We start from the raw sequence: 19517 nt of genomic DNA, 5'->3' as shown, positions 1-19517 counted from the left end.
TGTGTGTGTGTGTGTGTGTGTGTGTGTGTGTGTGTGTGTGTGTGTGTTTTCACAGGCCCAGAAGAGAAGAAAGTCAAGTCAAAGAAAGAGAAGATGAAGGAGAGGAGGGAGAGGTGGCTTAACAGTGAGTTTATCCACATCCTGTTGGACATTATGTATTTATGGTATTATTATTATGGTATTATGGTTCTTCTAGCACTTCAGTTCAGCACATCTTATCCAACTTGGTGTGTGTGAATCTGAAACAAATAGTTCAGGTCGGCCCACATCCTTATCGTCAACACCAGCAAAGCTATCCATCAAAGCTTTTCATCCTCATCTGTTCAAAATCTGTTCGTCTGAAGATGAATCTTTGGGTCTCCCTGTAATTATAACTGGGCGACCCAACACCAGCGCCATCATCTCCCGTAATTGCGCTGAGGCGTGTAACCGTAGCCGGCTGCTGAGCTAATCAATTCCCGGGTAACAGGACGCATATCCTGTCCAGACGTATAATTAGGTGCTAATGGCTGAAACCCAAGAGCGGACAGTTTTCAGGAATTAAAAAAAGAAAATGGAGAGAAATATTAGCCGTTTCAGATGACAGACTCGGGGTAGGGGCAGTAGAGCAGTACCGGCCCAACTGTCATAGGAATGAATGGGGCGCCATCTTTGAATGCGGTGTCCAGTTCTCCTGAAGTACAGCCTTTACAGAGCTGCTAAAACGTTCTCACCTTCTTTATTTATCTACATTGTCTTTATTATTTAGATTTATCTAGAACAAGAAAAACAACAAGCAGAACCAATAAAATGAACAGTACACTTATCCAGCTAATTCTAAATAAATAGATAGTACATGATTGAAGAGGAGGTAAACACATATAATGGACCAGTGGAACTAGTAAAGTTAAGTTTATTCAAACTTACCTAAACCTGTATGAACACTGAACAATGTCTAACTCATGTCTGTCTCTCTCCCTCTCTCTCTGTCCCCCCCTCCCTCCCTCCTCTCAGAGATCAGCTCCATCAAACAGGCCAAGGAGCAGCAGGCGGCCGAGGCGAGGAGACAGGCTACCCCCGTGGTGGGGGACATGAGGCCGCTGGCCGACGCCCTGCCGGAGCTCTCTCAGCTGGTCGCCCCCGCCGCCACGGCCCCCGCCGCTCGCCGCAAGAGCCGGAAAAACAGAGTGTAAGTGCCAAGGTGACCCTCCATGATCCTACCATTTCATCTGTATCGGTCCAGTAATGTGTTCATCAGATCAGATCTACACCGATACTACCACTACGGCAACATTACGTTAACCTCTGAATAACTGAGCGATAACCTGACGTACAAACAGGTTCAATCCATTACAACAGGCCGCCCCCACTTCCCTCACAGCCCATAGACTTCACATATCATACAACCGCCATGGATTCAAAATACTGAATATATATATAATGGAGTTAATGCAAGCAGAGACGCCAACAAAGACCACCCTCCCTATCTGATCTAGAAGCCAATTAAAGGCAGTCGTTCCACAGAAAACATAAATCATGTCAGGGTGAGGCTCGTATGGTGGAATCTTTTAATTACCTCTCTTCTCTTCGGAGTCCGGCTCTGCTGCGGATCCTCCCGCTCAGGCCGTTACTCACACGCTCGTAAATGTCTGAGGGTTCACCGCTCGGAGCGCAGGGCTCCTTCTCATCACATCCTGCTCAGCACCAACGGAGATAAAAGTCTATTTAGTACCAAACAGGTCGTACAGGTGAGTTATCCACGATGCAGCATCGGGCTGCAGAATGTCCTCTTGATGTCCTGATGTGAACATGTCCCCGTCTTTGTCCTGTCTTCTCCCTTCAGGCCCGTGAAGAGGCCCGAACCAACAGACTTCAGTCAGATGAAACAGTCACAGAAACGCAAACTCATGTAAGCAGCTTTCTATGCTATAATCCGAATATTCATACTAATCATTTTACATATGTTACACTCCCCTTTCAACATCTGGACATTCCTGTGTTTCCCTTTATTGCAGGGAAACGGAGACGAGCCGGTTTAGCGACGCAGTTAAGACGCTCTCGGCCAAAATGAACCCTCTGTCTGACATCGGTGAGCAGCTGAGGAAGAGGATGAGGCAGGAAGAAGAGCAGGGTCCCAGCTAACAGCAGCGGGGGAAGTGCTTCCACACACGTTAATCAACAAATCCCAGTCAACACTTCTGTCAGGGGGAACCCGACCCCGGCACCTCCTTGGGTTTAGAAGGAGGAAGAACCCGATCGCTCTCAACCCCGGACTGAAGGATGCTGCTGACTGCTCCCCCACCAAGAAGGAGAGGAGCAGAAAGGGTGGTGTTTGTAAGTGTTGACTGTAACCGATATCCTCCCAGCTTTATTAGCCACTTCTCCTCTTCTGTAATAAATCTCAGTACACTCAACAATCAGCTCTCATGTGTGTTTTCTATATGATGAAACGTCTCCAGGTGCGTTGGTTTTGGCTCCGAGTCAAAAAGATGTGATAATCAAATGATGCAAACAAATCTGCCTTGTTTCCATCAACACCTCCACAATCATCCCCTCTCTTCTATTTTGGGTATCTTCTCATCGTGCCGTGTTGAGAATAAGATCAGCAGCAGCGAGTGACTCATCAGCAATAACCATAGCAACTGCACTGATCCATGTAAATGAACATCTTGTCAGGGCAACACCGAGCCGAGCGCTGAATGGAAAATATTGTCAGACTATCATCAGTCAGCACATCAACATGTTGTGGAATATTTTCAGAAACTTCAATATCTGTTTGTACAGAATCTCGTTTCTGCCGCTTCAGAATAAAATTCATCATCTCAATGAGTTCACATGATTCTAACATTCTATTTCAGTAAAAAAACAGACTTCTTTGAACTAATTCACAAACTATTATCTCTTATTTCAGAGGCAACATCATAATTATGACTTATTTTGTAGTTATTTTATTAGTGGTGGAGGAAATACTTTATCACTGTGAGTAAAAGTATCAATGCCACACTAACAATACTCACAAGTAAAGGTCCTGCATTGAAAATGTTACTTCTGGAAAACTATGTAAATATCTGGAAAAAGTGCTTAAAGTATATTAAATATTAAAATGGCTGGATGGTAATAAATATGGTGAAGTAAAATGTCTACGTGGTGGAGTAGAATTAGAAAGTTTTGGGCACATTCAAGTAAAGTACACCTCTAACATCTACTTGAGTGCAGTACTAAATTAAAGCACAATAATATTGCAATGAAATCAGACATTTCCAGTCACTTTTAGTGAAGTTTTCCAGTTTGTGAGCTCCTCTGCACCGAGATGGAAGAAGATATGTCGGCGACAAAGAAAAGAAGGAGGCTCAGCCCTTGGCCCTCTGGAAGAGTCGGCTATGATTAGATTAGAGGTAAGAAAAACCTGATCAATACAGGCTTCAGCGCTGTCATTAGGGCTCATTAATAATGGATAAGAGCACAGAGTAATCAGAGCTCATTGTTCTCTACATACACGGACGTTATGGAGCAGTGGATGTGTTGGACCTCCTCACACAGGTACGGACATACTCTTATTTTGACTGTCCTACATTCCTGCTCTGCCTAATGGACCATTGGAGACAGACTTCATCACCAGCTGATACTCTGACAGCAGAGTCTGACCTAAAGTCAACACCAGAGGCAGAGGCAGGAAGAGGATTAAGGGGCCGCGCTGCAACAAGTCTCTCCACAGACAAACGTCTTCATTTCAACTCCTGCGGAAACTCACAACATCCGGCGAAGAATGAAAGACGTGCTTTGAATGACATGAAAAGGGAAAAAAAGATAGAAATCATAAAAGAAGACAGCTGCAGGTGAACCGCTTCACATCCTAGATCACTCGTCAGTGTGTCAGCTTTGTGTGTTCTGGGATTACAGATTAGAGTCCCTCAACTACAGGAACATTAGCCATTAAAAAGGGATCAAATCGATGCAGCAGAACCAGGAACACAGTTTCTTTTTTTATTCCACACATTTGTCTTTGTGAAAACCTGGCGCCTACATTACCCACAATGCAGCTTGATTTCTGACAGTTGGTTGTTTGGGGTAATGCATCCTGGAGCCTTCGTCCTGCAGCAGAGATGAGCAGCGGGCTACAGAGGGCGAGAGGTCCCCTCTTGGTGAACTCTGTTAGCTCTGTTAGCACTAAAGAACCATTATTTATTCACTGTTATCCTGCATTTTTGTTCTCGTCACCAAACTCATGAAAAGACTAAAACCTATCAACCAACAATTTGTTAATATATATATAATATTGTCTCTCTATACTTTATTGCTATTTGTTTTTGGACTTTCTGAATGGTGACTTCCTTCTTCCCTTGCTGCCTGCTCTCCTACACGACACATTATGTTACATTAATTCATCTATGAGTATTATTATTTGAGAGATCATACATTATTAATACATTATTCATTCAAGTCGAAAATGTCGCACCAGATCACAATCCATCCACTTTATTCTCACAGCTTTCAGTCTTTTATTTTGAAGGCAACATGTCTGACTTGAATAAATACCTCTCTGTTCCTGTCTTTATTGGCAGCAGAAATGTAAATGCAGTATTTGCTGAGTCGAGTTGGAGTCATTCTTCCTTCAGGTGCTTGTTGTTCTCAGTGTTGCGTTTGATCAAAGTTGTGCTGCATGGCCCCTCTGGGCCACTGTACATTTGTATGAATGATATTTCCCTCTGTTAAAAGACCAGAGCTGTATAAGAGGAGCATGACTGGAGTGACCGAGCACCTTCGTGTGTTTGTTCTCCGGTGTGTACATTTCTTCTGACTCTGGATCAGCTCCGGGCCCCTCCAGCTCAGTCACATATTTCTCATTCATGACTCATTCCTGTCTGCTGCGGGATGCTAGCCAACCTGGGAACAAAACAAACAATTTATCAGATCAACATGTTTGGTGAATAATAGAACATTCCTGGTGGTAAGAAATCATCCTGAGTGTGTTGGTGATTAAGCAGGAACGGTTGCTGCAGGGCTTCCTCTCGTCTGCTGCCTCCTTTTACAGAGTTAACCTGAGCGAAAACACAAATACAGGTCCCACGTGTTGAACCATTATTGTTTTAACTAGTTCATAACTTCAGTGGAAATGTGACAATACAGCAGCTACTTATGTTTTGTGATCAATCAGGGATGTGTTCAGGGCCAAAATGATTGCAACACTCTGCAACATGGAAGACATGTGTTTGGTATTTGTGTCACACCTTCTTCTTACTCCACGGACCTGTAGTTGTTTTTATTTTCACTTAGTTTATAATGGAATTATCTTAAGTAGATAATCCCAACCACATCTAAAAGGCAGGGTTGGTAATTTTCTTTTGATTTGTTCTCATTTCATTGTGACAGCAATCAATGAATCCAATGGTTTGACAAAAACAAAGATGTTTCATTGCTCCTCACCAGTCTTCCACAAGCTTCTTTCTTGACAGTTCTGAGTACGCACCTTACCGATGGTGGTTGTTTATGTACGTAATGATCATTTTGGTGGCGTGACTTTGGTCTGAAGGGACATATAGATTTATCAACTACTGAATCTAAAGCTTCTTTGACTGGAGAAGAGCTAACTGGGCTGGGACGGAGATGAAATGTTGATAATCGACTAAACTCTTAGAAAGAGAGAGAAAATGTAGCTAAGAGTTTAGCCTTATGCTAACCATAGCCACAAGCACAACTCTGACACGCTTCGGCGGTATTGGAATACTCTCTTGACTGACTTTTTTTGGGTTGCTTTGCAATGTTGGCAACTGTTGCCAATGCTGGAAGAGCAACTTTTTTCACATATTCAAAGAAACTCCTATTTTCCTCTTGTTAAAAACAAGTAAACATAAAACTTGCTAAGCTAGTTAAAGCTAACTAACGTGTTCACAGAGTTATTCTGCCTCCACCTTCGTGTTTATTCACAGAAAAGGGGTTTATACCGATATCTACTGAGTCCCATGTTGTTAGAAAAAACGTTTACTTTCTAACCCAGAGTCGCATGTGAAGCCTGATGTCAGTTTCTTCACATTGGATGATTTCCAGTAGCTGTCATGAGGTCATAAGCAACACACAACTGGTGCCATGTCTCTGCTGCGCCAAAAATAATCAGTGTGGGATTTGGTTGCACTGCAACACCTACATGGAAAATTTTCCTTCACTAACTCTGAACATGAAGAAAGCCGAGTATGAAAGCTGCTGTTGGCAGAGAGACATTGATCACATTGTGCTGACCTCAGGAGTAAAGTCTTGTGGCACAACTTCAGTTACTGCAGCCTACATTATGTGAGTGACGTAAGTGAAGTACTTAAACATACATAACTCTAAATAAATCATTGTTGACTCCTGGTATGACACAGGACACTAACAGCGGTCTCCTTTGTGAAAGTCCTGTGTTTGTTACACACATCCATCCACCCAGACCTCCTCTACAGACTTTGTCGGGGTCTACAGTTTAGTTACTCGAAATTCCAGTGCGCCTCATACAGACGCTGAAGGGGGACTGGTGCGTTTTTTATATGATATGGTACATGTACAGTATTCTGGAAACCTGAGGTTCATACACAAATAAAGGATGATGGCAAGCTGTTCCTTTATGCTTGATGTGATAGCGACAAATAAAAACAGGGACACTAAAGGATGAAATATGTCGTCCAGACATAATAACCACAGATGTTTAAAACATTCAATTACATTTTGAAAAAAGCAGAGCTTTGACACTTCTGTGGCGCTCATGAAGATGTATGAGGCATTCATATTCATTCTAATAAAACTCACAGCTGTTCTTAACGAAACCACAAAACAAAAGGCTAAAAAGAAGAGGTCAAAAGGTCACAGTGTGCCATCAGAGGCCATGTGTAGCTCTTCTTTAGTTATCCTGTAACACAAGCAAAGTCCTCAGCGCTCCTAAATGATGTTTGTGTGGAACGCCTCAGCTATTCAATTCTAATGTGCTTCCTCAAAGTCCATATTTATGTCTACTGTGCTTCCAGTAGACGGAGGAATGTTAATAAGTGCCAATAAATCCAGATGTTGGTTCACAGATTTCACAGGGTAACACACTCCGAGTACAACAATAGAAATTACAACTCTTGTTGCGTTTTTGTTTGTAATTCGACAAGTAATATAATTGAGAGTAAGGATGAAGTGCAGGTTTATCCACAGACGTGTACTAAGGTTAAACCAGATGGAATGGGTTGGGGACCCAAAGCCATTACTGCCTGATAGCAGAGATGCTCACAAGTCATTTTTTGCAAATCCAAGTCAGTGTGTCCAAGTCCTCATCTCTGCCTGATCATAAACACAAACGTGGTTAAATGGGGAATTAAAACATGCACAATGGAAAAATTCAATAGAGAGCTTAATGAACGAGTCTTAAAACCAGGAATGAGTCAGCATTTTTACACTTTACAAGGTTTCAAGTGTTTTTTGAATGTGTTTGTTGGTTGAATGTCTGAAATAAGGTCTGTGGTTAACGTTGCATTCACGCTTTAGAAATCATAAAGTGGTGTTTGTGAAGATTATCTTGCTGAACAAATCTTGTAAATGTTTGTTGTCCACAGAGTTTATTCTCTACAGTAATCCACAATCCAATGGAAAAAAACACATTGGCTTTCAGTGCAGGGAACCAGTGATGCTAACTTCCTGTTGGGAAACTAGGTCACCCCTTGAGCTCTCTACATGAGGAGGCTGTAACATAACGAGGAAGAACAAACTGCTGCAGCAGCCGTGTCCCCAATAAAGATGTTCTCAACAAATCTGCATTGTGAATTATGTTTCGAGGGAAACTTATTTTGTCGTGGATGTTTGCTGTTGATGTGTCACAAATGAATTTAAATGAGTCCACATAGATGAGGTCTGGGTGGTGGAGCGGTTAAACCCAGAAGACGGTTGTTGGAGATAAACATGTCCCGTGGGAACTAAGCCGTTTTGTTGCCTAAACATAACCAGTAGTATAAAATGTTTGTCTTATTCTGAAGGTTTGTACAGAGGGGGTTGTTCAGATATCATTCACAGCCTGATTTATACAGCATTTCTATTTCTAAAAACATTGAGATTTTGGAAAAATAAATAAATCATTTTTATGGCTGTTGACAGAATTTTGGATTCATGAAGTGATACAAAGAGATATCCAAAATCCCCTCTGGAAATAAAAAACTTGACTCAACAAGAATTTTGAACCTGACTTTATCAAATATTCAGATTCATATTATATAAATGTATGCAAATTAGCACATATCTAAAAATATATATATATTTTCTAATAGAAAAAAATAATTGCCTAATGTAAGTAATCAACTGGAGGACGTTTCATGGCGATATCTATTATTTCACTGTGTTACACTATTCACCTGAAAACCCGAATATTTTCAGAATAAAAGCTCCTCAGATGTGTTTCTTACACTGATTTATTGTTAAATGATCATATTTCTCACATTTATTATCTAAAGATAATTATAAACACTGGAGCGTCCACCTCCTTCTATACAGTCTATGACTTACACACATAGCGTGTTACACATGGCGCATAAAAACAGTCCTCTGTCGCCAGCGTGTCCAATCAGTGCGCGTGCTGCTGCGTAACGCGCCCATGTGGCCTGGTTTTTCCTCCTGCACCCACCTCTTCCCTCCCGTCCAATGAGACCAGGCAGCTTTTGGAGCAGCCAGGAGAGACTGTGCCTGGGTGATATTGCCCAGTGTTTCCGTGTGGTGCGTGTTTTCCCTCCCTCACCCCGCGGAGCGACACTCACCCCTGTTGCGCGCCCCCCCCGGAGCGCCGTGGAGCTCGGACGCTGCAGCATCACCTGCTCCAGAGAGACTCCTCGTGATCTTAGACTGAACGCTCACCGTAAGTCCCCGTTCATGTGTCGCCTTCATATTTTTATTTTATTTATTTTTTTGCTCTTATTAAAATTGTATAGCGAGGTATACATCTTCGCCCATTCAAAACTCCGTTGTAAAATGTGTCAATTTAGTCTCTCTTCACGTAATGTAAACACACGGCGCGTGAAACAAACACTGTGTTTTATTTAAGAAATAAATCACGCTGATGAACACGGTGTGTATACTATGAGGTGAAAAGCAACGGTGGTGCATATTAAAACACAACTTCTAAACGCTGCCCGCCGCTGCACAGCCCGGGGAATCTACCGGAATATACAGGTGATCCAGCAGGCAAAGCGGCTGTAATATTGGAACTAGCACTGCAATGTCTTTTATCTGTACGCCGAATCGAAGGATCCGTCCGAATGAGTCACACCGTCTGTCAAGTTTATTTGTGTAAAATACCATTTAGCCGACAATCAAGTCTTCCTTAAATGAATAGTTAACTCGATGAAGTTCTGCACGCCTTTCTCTTGACGCGAGGAAACGCTCAGCGAGCACGACTCCTAAAGCATCTACTGTAGGCTATATCGCAATATTTGAAGAATGATCAATTATGTAATATTATTAGAATTAGCAACATATTAACACAATTTTCACACAAAAGGACACCATTATACTAAATTATTCTGTATTATGTCCTGTGTCACACTAAACTCTATGACAACATTTATTCTTGATTCTCTAATCAGCAAAAATACATAGACATGGAAACAAGAACATTTTAAAATCATGCATCAGGTTTGGTCAAAGTCAAACCTTATAGGAAAAATGCCCAATTTCTTTCAATTAGGGCAACATGTTTGTGTTGTGAAAGGAGAAACATTCATAAAAGTAGAATCTTCTTAGAAGTAAACACTGTAGTCTGTGAGGAGTAGAACCCATAAATAATGACAACTGTTCTGGGAAACAAGACTCGTTAACAATGCAAGCTTTTTTAATGGAGAACCCTGAAATCATCATTTATTAGCAGGTTTGACTCGCTGTTCTCTGCTTCCTGGTTCTGGTAGAAACGTTACAGCCCACATTTTCCAAAACATGTTTTGCACATTATTCATCTTTGTGCATTTTACTCTATGTAAGTGGAAATATGCGTACATGTGGTCCTTTTGGTTGCTGTGCTGCAGACCCTAATGACAAGCAGTGGCAGCAGAAGCTTCATGGAAACTCAGTTGTTGTTGTTGTTAAAACGACTCCAATGAGAATCGTTTTAAATTCCTCCTCATGCTGAGGAGACTGAGGAATATTGACCTCAGAACTCCAAATAACTAAACGGATGCAACAAAAAAAAGATAAATTTATGCTGACGGTATTGTCAAAAAACATAAATAAAAGCACAGTCAGTTCAGCACGAATAGGTTGTTGAAGTTGTAAATTCACGGCTCATAGAAGGAGTGTGTTAAACATCCATTTCCTTGGAAACACGTATTAATTATGCATAACACATTAAAAGACTATTCCAGTATGAAGACGGATTATCCCGTGTTACTCCCCTGTGAGGAAAACTGCCTTTGGCTGCAACACAACGACTGTTTGGCAAATTCATTTGTGCTGCGATTACTTCTGGCCTCTGCATGGCTCGGCTCAACTCGCCGTGGGCTTCTTTTTTTTTTGTTTGCTCTCATCTTCCACTTAGCCTACATGCACAGAAATAGAACTAAAAAAGGCGGATGACAAAATGCATGTTCACTTCCATGCATGTGTACTCAAAGTCGGTTAGGTGTGACTCAATCAGTGGGCATCTTCAGCAAAACTGGACTCATTCTGTTGTATTTAATGCACATCACTGAAACAGGGATCCAGCGCAGAGGGCTGAATCTTGTTTGATGTTTTGGGTACTAGTGCTGGTACAATGACCAACGCTATCTCTTCTGGATACCTTTGAGAAGTCCTCAAATATGAAATGATGTCCAAGTACAAGCAGCCATACAACAACTTTGCCTTACAGTCTAAAAATGGCAACATTATAGTTATAATTGAATTATAATTTAAACACATTATTATTGAAGATTGGGATTCTGATCAGACATTGAATGAGTACTGGTGAGTTCTGGTACTCGATGCTTAGTTCACATTGTGGTTGGTACCAAAAAAGAGTCGAGGTTCCAGTTTTTCCCGTTAATTAGGTCCGCCACATTTTCATAATAAACAGAAAATATTCACCATGAGTATCTTGAAGGTGAGACCCCTTTATTCCCATCTGAACGCTCCGTCCTCTCTTTAATGCCTTTGAGTGTGTCCATCCAGAACAGCCATACACACTTTTTCTTTTAGATGTGCGTCTGGTGACACATCATACAATCAAGTTCTGACTTTTCCGTTTCTTCCACTGACGCCTTGGATGTTTGTGACACTTTGCATGCTTCTAAATGAGCAGCCCAGTATAGGACTTTCAGAATGGACCATTCCAAACCTCGGGATTTACGTTCAGCGTCCACGTTTAGTGCCAGGCAATGTGTTCAAGTAGCATTTTACCTTGTCTGCCCAACATCTCAAAGTAATTCAATGAATGACATAAAACAGAGGAAAGAATCAAACCTCACTCTGGACCAATGTTTGACACGTTTGCTTGATAAATGATCGTTCAGCACATATCCACTCAGTGAGTGTGCTCGAGGTGTAAAAGGAATAGAAAGTGCTTTAAATGGGTCTCTGCCCGTCCTCTCCCTGATATTAGACCTACTTAGTGATGGTCTCTTGGAATAAATCCGGGGCTGAGTCGCTCCACTGTCTGGGATTAGCGGAGCAGACTGGATGGTCCGACCGGTCTGTAGACTGCTGAATCCTCTTTTAGACAATTAATGTGCCTTCAGCTTAACCCCGTGTCTTACATGACTCAGTCGTCTTTTTTCACACCACCAAGCAGTCAGATTGGTGAGGACAAGGACTGAAAAGGAAGCACACTCTCAAGGCACTGACTAATCTGGATCATGGTTCATCAAACCAGTTTGTCCTCTTCACTTTAGTCTTTTGGAATCACACCGAGACATTCAGGCAAGCTCTAAAGTATTATCCTTTATGTCTGCTGGCGGAGATGTTTCCAGGCAGTGGTTCCCAACTCTTGGGTTGTGGACCAAAAGTGGACTGAGCATCAACATTCATTTAAATATTTTTATCCGCCAAGGAAGTTATGTTTTCGATTTGGTTTGTTGGTCTGTTTTCCCGCAGGATAACAGAGTAACTACTGGCCTGATTTTCATGAAACTTGGAAGAAGGTGGAGCGTGGACGAGGAAGAACCCATTATTCCGGAGGTCTGCGCTCTCTGAGTGCTCTTCTAGTTGAATACTGATATAGTTGCAATGCTTTGTTGTTGATTCAAACACTGACATCACATTGAAGATCAAATTGAAGGGTTGGACATTGTGCTGGGCACTGTCTCTAATAGGCCCTGGGTTTGCATCAACAGATAGAATGGATGAATGGAAATAAACAGAATCAGGTGTGGTACCTGAAGGTCTAAAAGAAAAGTGATGGCAACAACTGATCTGAAGGTTGTTTCTCCGTCCTGCTAAGAGTAGAATACCAGCTGATCGATGCAACTGCTCCTCATACCTAGCGAACAGAATAGATCATTCAAGTGTTTTGTGATCCGGCTCTTTGTTCGTCAGAGCCTTCCTGTCGGCCCAAATGTAGCCAAACCTTTACCCCAGAGGTTGCAGATCAACCATAACTACTCGGTTAGGGATCGGTTGCCTCCAGAGACGGGATGAGAACAACGGTCACGAAGCGTAAGCTGCTGAATCCAAGGGCTGTGGGTTCTTTACTACTTTAAGAATACTAAAATATCAGCTTGAACACACCTCTGTTCTTGTTCCCTGTCCTGTGTCCAACACCCTGCCACCCAAACTATTTCCCTTTCCCACCGTAACAATGCAACTTTGAACTTGACACATTGTGAGAGCAGAGTGTTGAGGTGCTCAGCGATGTACAAGCGCTCCTCTTTTATCTTAATGACAGCTTCATCCTGAGGCGACGGCCGGACAAAGAGGAAGGGCCCTTATCTCAGAGAGAGGCGAGAGCCTTGACGGAGGACAAGAAGCTACACGCCAACCAGATCCGTGCAATGCTGAAGGGATTCATGATCTCAGCGGCCAGGTAGACCTGTTAGTCCTGGAAGAACATCCGAGTGGTTTCAGTGCAACGAGGCGTGTGTATTTGTTCATCATTCATCATGATCCGACTCATTATTTTCCTAATTATGGAGCCGAGTGATCGAGCCCTGCTTTGTTTGAGTCTGTGCTAATATTAGATCTGTGCTGTAAGTCAGAGGGAGAACCAGGGGGAGAGAGAGGAGCAGAATGCTGACGGCGTGGCAGATGGCTTCTGAAAACAGGCTTAAAACACACTTTCAGAGGCGGGAATGTGCTGTGTGGTTTGGAAATATGTTGTCAATGTGATTGGATGTATGAGCAGCAGGTGAGGATGCGTTGGAAACGAGAGGCCTCTGTAGACTGAGATGGGTTTTAGAATATGTGTGTCACGGACTTACGTTTGTAGTAATTTCAAAACCAGGCTGGTGATTATTGAAATAAGAAAGAACACATTCGTCCACAGTCGGGTTGCACGCAATTCTTCCATTGTTAGCAATGTCACAAAATAATTAAAGCTGGGGAACCTTCTGTGTTCCATCAGGTACCTAACCAGTTGGGTTACAAAAGGCCCGCCATATTATTCATTGAGCAGGTCCCATACTGCGTGATATGAATCTTCTGAATCAATCACCTTCTAAGGCAGGGGGGGGGGCACATGATATTATTCCACCTCTTTATAAAAAGTAAATTGTTTGGTTTTGATAAGCTGTGAGTGGTAAGAGTGAACGTTATGATCAGTGGTGGAATGTAACTAGTATATTTGCTTAAGTCTGTACTTATGTACAAAGACAAGGTACTTCTTTCTATTTTATTCAACTTTGTACTTCCACTCCATACATCACAGAGGGGAATATTGTAGTTTTTACTCCACTACATTTGTCTAACAGCTTTAGTTACTTTGCACAATATCATTTGTCAAACCTTTCCTAACTACCCAAACTGAACAACAGAGTATAAAGGAGTTAAAATAAGCTCCACCTTAAACATCTGCAGCAGGAATAATGATCCAAACAACATATACATTTGTCATATCCATATATAATAGTAGAACACTGACAGGGATCATGTTTCTGCAAAATGAGTACTTTTATTACTATTGTTTGTCGTCCAATGACCTCATTTTCTGATTGTCAGTTCAGTGAACGATGAACTGAAGTCAGGTTGAATGTGTGAGGTGAGATGTGAAGGACAGCTGACAGATGATGGTCAGTGAGAGAGCATCTGGATCTGGATTAATTAAACTTCATCACGGAGAATGTTTGTTCACATATGGAGGTCGATCCAAAGAGAACCAACCAATCTTCTGGCCCGCGGGCCGGATATGGCCCGCGGGCCGTACAATGCCCAGGTCTGTTCTAAGGCCTCTTTGGCTGCTCCTCCCACTTATTTCTGAAGGCAGAAGATTTTCTCTGCATATGTAATATTTTTCCTCTCAATTAGTGTCTGAAAGGACGACTTTCAATGCTGAAACTTGAGTGGATCGCCCCTAAAGACTGCAGGCTCTGGGATGGCCAGCCTATATACTGAAATATCCTCAGCCAGGAAGTCCCGTGTCGTTGTGAAGCACACTTCTTGGAGCCACAACTCTTAGTGGTTGTGGGTGCTGATACGCAGGGTTCACCTGATTAAGTGCTTGCTGAACCGTAGGCAGCTCAGACTTATGTGGTATAAACCTTTGGTCTGGATGGACTTCACTTTCATCATAGACTTACAGCCTTGCTCGGGCTGCTTTCAGCCTTTTTAGCTTTTTAGCTCAACGTCTCTTTTCTAGTCTTCTACTGACTTTTTTTCTCGCAGCGTTCTCTTCTTGCTGTTTCTTGAATAGACGTCTTCTCCTTTTCTATCCTACGTTCAGCCTCTTCCCTTTCTCCTTGAAGACGGCGAGTTAAGGCAGATGCTTCTTGGTCTACAACTTCAAGTCTTTGCAGCTTCTCTTGGTGGCAGTCTTGCTCAGACATAACCTTTAACACAGCTTGGGTGGCTGCGTACTCAGCAGCAGCTTCTCGTCTTTTAGCTGAGGATACATTAGAGTGAATGTCAATTGCCTTAGAACACTTGAAGTCTGGAGATGAAACCCTGGAAATCTTAGATGTGAATACAGAGCTCGCATCCGGCCAAATCAGTTCCTCCTCTGTTCCTTGAATTTGAGAATGAGAATCTTGTTGACTGATATGTTTTTAAACAAGCATATTAAATGATGACATTCATTCTAATTATGGCAGTTAGATAAACACTATTGTTGCTGGATTTTTAGTATCATAAATGTGATTCTTAATGACTTTCTCACATCTGGAACAGAACCCAGTAATTCTGATGTCCCTATGGGTCTCCACTGTAAAGTCTAATCTTTAAATCACACTGATGTTGTGTCTCTGCCGTACGGAAACCAAACACTACTCACATCTCATGGATGGAACAAAAGACAGCATGCAGGAGCAGACAGAAAGCGGCCCACTTCTTGCTTATCTCCTCATTCAAAGCCACCTCCCATCACATGTTATCAGTATGTAACAGAGATCTCACAGGAAGTTAGAGTACTACTTCAGAAACCACACAACCACAGATTGGAAGGAACTGGAGTGGAAAGGAAGAAACACTGTGACCACAAATATGTTCTGGTAGCACAAAACCCCCAACATCCTTCACTCAGATGTCTGAGACGTTTAACCAGCATGCTTTAGTGCTTTATGATATCTTCAATCTTCTTTGTTCCCCTCACACACGATGTTTCCTTCATTTCTTTCACATTTGAAATATTGTCAGTAGTCTACAGCTTGATTTTGACTGTGCGACAGCGTTTAAGTCACTAAACTTGAGACTTGAGCTTCATAAAAGTGACTTCTTGAGACTTGGACTAGTCATAGACTTGACTTTATAACAGACCAACACGTGTCATCACCATGGACAGTTACAGTAAGGGATGACTGAATGCAGCAGAACCACAGATAGCATCTTTTTTTATTTCACACATTCTCCTCGCTCGTCAAAACCTGGTTCGCGTGTGCGCCATCTCAGTTTAGCGTGTTAGCATGCTAACAGTTACTTATTAGCATTAGAGACAAAGTACAGCTGAGGCTGATGGGAATGTATTAGTTCTGGTTCATAAAGCAAAGAGTTGGACACATTCAATCGTTGACCTGATGATGGTGCTAGATGAAAAGGGTTTTAATCTTTAATATAACGACACAAATGAAGCGCTCAGTGCTCAGGGACATTGGCAGAAGGGAACCACTTTCATTTAAATTGAAAAGGACATCAAATGAAATGAAATGAAGTGAACGTCTTGATCGATATCCGTAAATCGTTCAGACTCATCTCCTTTTCTCCGTCTTCAGACCTTTCTTCGCAGCCACTTGTGTCGATGCGCGTTTCGCTGCCTCAGTTTCTGAGACGCTGATGTGAGTATTCCCTGAATCCTCACCTGAGTCAGCGCTACTTCTTCTGCTTTTCCCCGCCTCTCTCTCTTTTCCCCCCCTATTGTTTCCTTCTTCCCTTTCTTCTTGCGGGAGGTCAGGCCCCGCTCTGTGTTGCTCCGTGTTGTGCTGCTGTCAGGCTCACTTTAATATTTCATAGGTCGCCACTTTGATGAAGCAGAGGGAACGCCGGCCCTCATTAATGGGAGTCAGGCTATGGAGATGCCTGGCTGCTGAATCATTTATCACTCCGGTTTTCTCCTCACCTGCTCTAATGCCTTCAGGCTCACCGCAGATACACCGAGACAGGCTGCTCCCTCACGCTACTTCACTTGTGTATTTATACACGTGTGAAGAATGCAGCAGATGTACACTGAGTCAGTAATAGCAGCGCTGTGATGCATCAACAGTTTATGATCTGTGTTGATGATTTCATTAGGTCCCAGCTACAATAATTGCACAAAGCCAGCTGAGCAATACCTTCAGCTGCACATCATTAATCACTTCAGAACGTTAACACCCTCTCAGTTGTGACCAGGAGGCTGCTGAAGTCCTCAAGCTAAACACTGTCTTTAGAAGCATTACACAGCCTTTTATTAATATATCTGCTGAGAATTCTTGATCAATACTATTGACCTGACCATTACTTGCTCACACTTGATGCTTTCAAAATTCACTTTTGCCTTATTTCCACTGCATAGTACGGCTCCACTCAAGTAGTGTACGTAGTGCAGGGCATAGAATATATAGAATATAGCGTAGTATACGGTGTAGTGTACGCCGTAGTGTAGGTAGTGTACTGTGTAGTATACGGTGTAGTGTACGCCGTAGTGTACTTCATAGTGTACTGTGTAGTATACGGTGTAGTGTACGCTGTAGTGTACTTCATAGTGTACTGTGTAGTATATGGTGTGTACGCTGTAGTATACTGTGTAGTGTACACCGTAGTGTACTTCATAGTGTACGTAGTTTGGTCCAATCAGTGGTCTGCATTGTTCTAACTCCACCTTCTAGTATCAGCTCACGTAGAACCTCGAGGTGGAACCAGAACAAGTAGCAGCTACTATCAACAACTTTGTGTCATGTGAATGAGAGTAATGAAGTAACCAACGAATGAAATAGCTCCTCTTTGGAAGAGCTCAGTGTGGGGAAAATGCACCGTGTAGTAAAAGTTGAACTGAGTAAGATTCATAATTCTTTTAAATATTTATCAGTGGGGGGGGGGGGTTGTAGTTATATGTTCAATCGACATGAAGATGTTCATCTGGTACCATTACATGATCAGAAGAGGTTTAGAGTGACTGATCCATATTCAGGTGTTGAGATTGATCTGTTTGATGTTTGTGTGATTCGTTGTTGTTACTGACTGGAGATCAGTAAGATTCATATATTAGTGTGTTTTATTTAAGTTCAGCCATGATAATGATATTACATGTTTACAAGGCTTAAAGTTCTAATATACTCTATTATGTATTCTCATATATATTCAAACTAACATTCAGTAGCTGAATAAAGATGCTCTTCACATCAGCCTCATTACAGCAACATGAAGGAGCAGTTCATAACTGTGTCCAATGTTGTGTTGCTTGTGTATAGTGAATAATACAGAAGAATACGGAATGGCATTATTGATTAAAAAAAGGTTATATTATTTTCACAGCTCTTCTCTCCTCTTATCAGCTCACCAGGGTTATTGTTGCTGGAGCAGCTCACATCAGTATATGAATATATATATATGACAATTAACATTGATCACATTTAATGATGCATTTCATTTCCTATTGACTTGACATGCATATAGCGAAGCTGCTGTAGTTATTCTTGTTTGGTTGCTGTATTTTTGTTCAGATATTGTACAGGTGATGTATTACTAGTATTTAATGTGTGGTTATTTGCTTGGCTGTATAAACACACAAGTGAGAGGACGTTATCTCTGTCGGTGTGAGATCAATATTGTCTCCATGTGAGGAGAACACGTTCTGACGGGAACACAGGACCACTCGTCTGTGTGTCTCAGTTTGTGCGTTTAATGTGAAACTTCATCAACATGTTGTGTTTCCTTTATTTTGTCCACCCACTGTAGCTTATAGATTTGAGTGTCTCCTAAGGGTCAATTTGGTGGAGAAACAAATGTATTAAAGACCAGCTGTGTGTCCACTGTGATGGTGAGCGATGCTTCCCCTCCCGTGTAGAATAATGCTGCTTATTATTATGTTATTATAAGGCGGCTTTCTCTTTGCAGATGAGACAGGAAGTAGTCACATTAAACTCCATGAGAAATCTTTCTTTCAGGTTTAGACAGAGACATGTTGCTTTCAGGTGCTCCACGGTGAATCGGACGGCTGAGCGACATTATTAATATTAATAATAATAATAATGATAACTTTATTTAAATAGCACCTTTAAAAACATTTACAAAAACAAGTGCTTTGACAGACAAAGCAGCAAAAGCAAGGCAATAATAATAATAACAGAAAGCTCAGTGAGACAGTCGAAACGATAAATAAAATAAATAAAATAAAATAAAATAACATAAAATAAAGAACTAACAGACAGCAATGCTGAAAAAGAATTTCAGCTGTCCCAAAGTCAGTGTGATGATAATTCAATACAAAACAACAATACAAAATATTTTTGACGGTTTTCTTTCACTACATTATTAATTTTAATTGTACTTTGTTTTATTTTTATTGAAATACTTGCTTCAATTAAAATAAAATGTTGACATCAGTATTTTTAATGTTGAATGTAATCTGCTGTGTGAGGAAGTTTATAATTCATTTCTAATACCCCATTTAAAGAATAAACTAGATGAATTCAACTACGGAGCCAAAAACGTCTTCAATTTTACAAGATTACATTTGAACACATCATGATAGCATTTTAATTTACCGTCACCCATACTCATTTTTACTGAATAGAGCCTGAATGCATCATAATCAAGTCAATGCAACCTCTGACAATATTAGCTGTTTAGCTTCGTGGCTCACTGTGGTTACTCTGAGCAGCATGATGGAATGACTTACAATATAACAAGTTGTTCCTCTACAGCTTATTTTCTTTTTGTCTTCTTCACTCATGCTGAAGAACTTCCACACGATGATGTGTGTGTGTGTGTGTGTGTGTGTGTGTGTGTGTGTGTGTGTGTGT

General features: G+C 41.6%; 2 protein-coding genes across 3 annotated transcripts in view; both read left to right on the top strand.

Annotated features, from left to right (window-relative positions):
• Positions 1 to 2393, top strand: part of slx9 (SLX9 ribosome biogenesis factor) — an 8611-nt gene extending 6218 nt beyond the window's left edge. The window contains exons 3-6 of the mRNA XM_031852177.1: positions 56 to 124; positions 994 to 1168; positions 1823 to 1888; positions 1995 to 2393. Coding sequence (XP_031708037.1) covers positions 56 to 124; positions 994 to 1168; positions 1823 to 1888; positions 1995 to 2121 — 437 coding nt within the window. The 3' untranslated portion in view covers positions 2122 to 2393. The remainder of the gene's footprint in view (positions 1 to 55; positions 125 to 993; positions 1169 to 1822; positions 1889 to 1994) is intronic.
• Positions 2394 to 8603: 6210 nt separating this feature from the next.
• The window catches only part of LOC116385964 (double-stranded RNA-specific editase 1-like), a 53030-nt gene continuing 42116 nt past the window's right edge, over positions 8604 to 19517 (top strand). The window contains exon 1 of one of the 2 annotated variants that reach the window (XM_031851824.1): positions 8604 to 8827. The gene's annotated coding sequence lies outside the window, so the exon portion shown is untranslated. Of the gene's footprint in view, positions 8828 to 8848; positions 12959 to 19517 lie in introns of those variants that run through there. The other variant, XM_031851826.1, reaches the window with a different exon arrangement.

Source organism: Anarrhichthys ocellatus, unplaced genomic scaffold (assembly GCF_004355925.1).
Source record: "Anarrhichthys ocellatus isolate YVR2014 unplaced genomic scaffold, GSC_Weel_1.0 scaffold12, whole genome shotgun sequence".
NCBI lineage: Eukaryota > Metazoa > Chordata > Actinopteri > Perciformes > Anarhichadidae > Anarrhichthys > Anarrhichthys ocellatus.
This window is presented reverse-complemented; position numbering and strand designations above follow the sequence as displayed.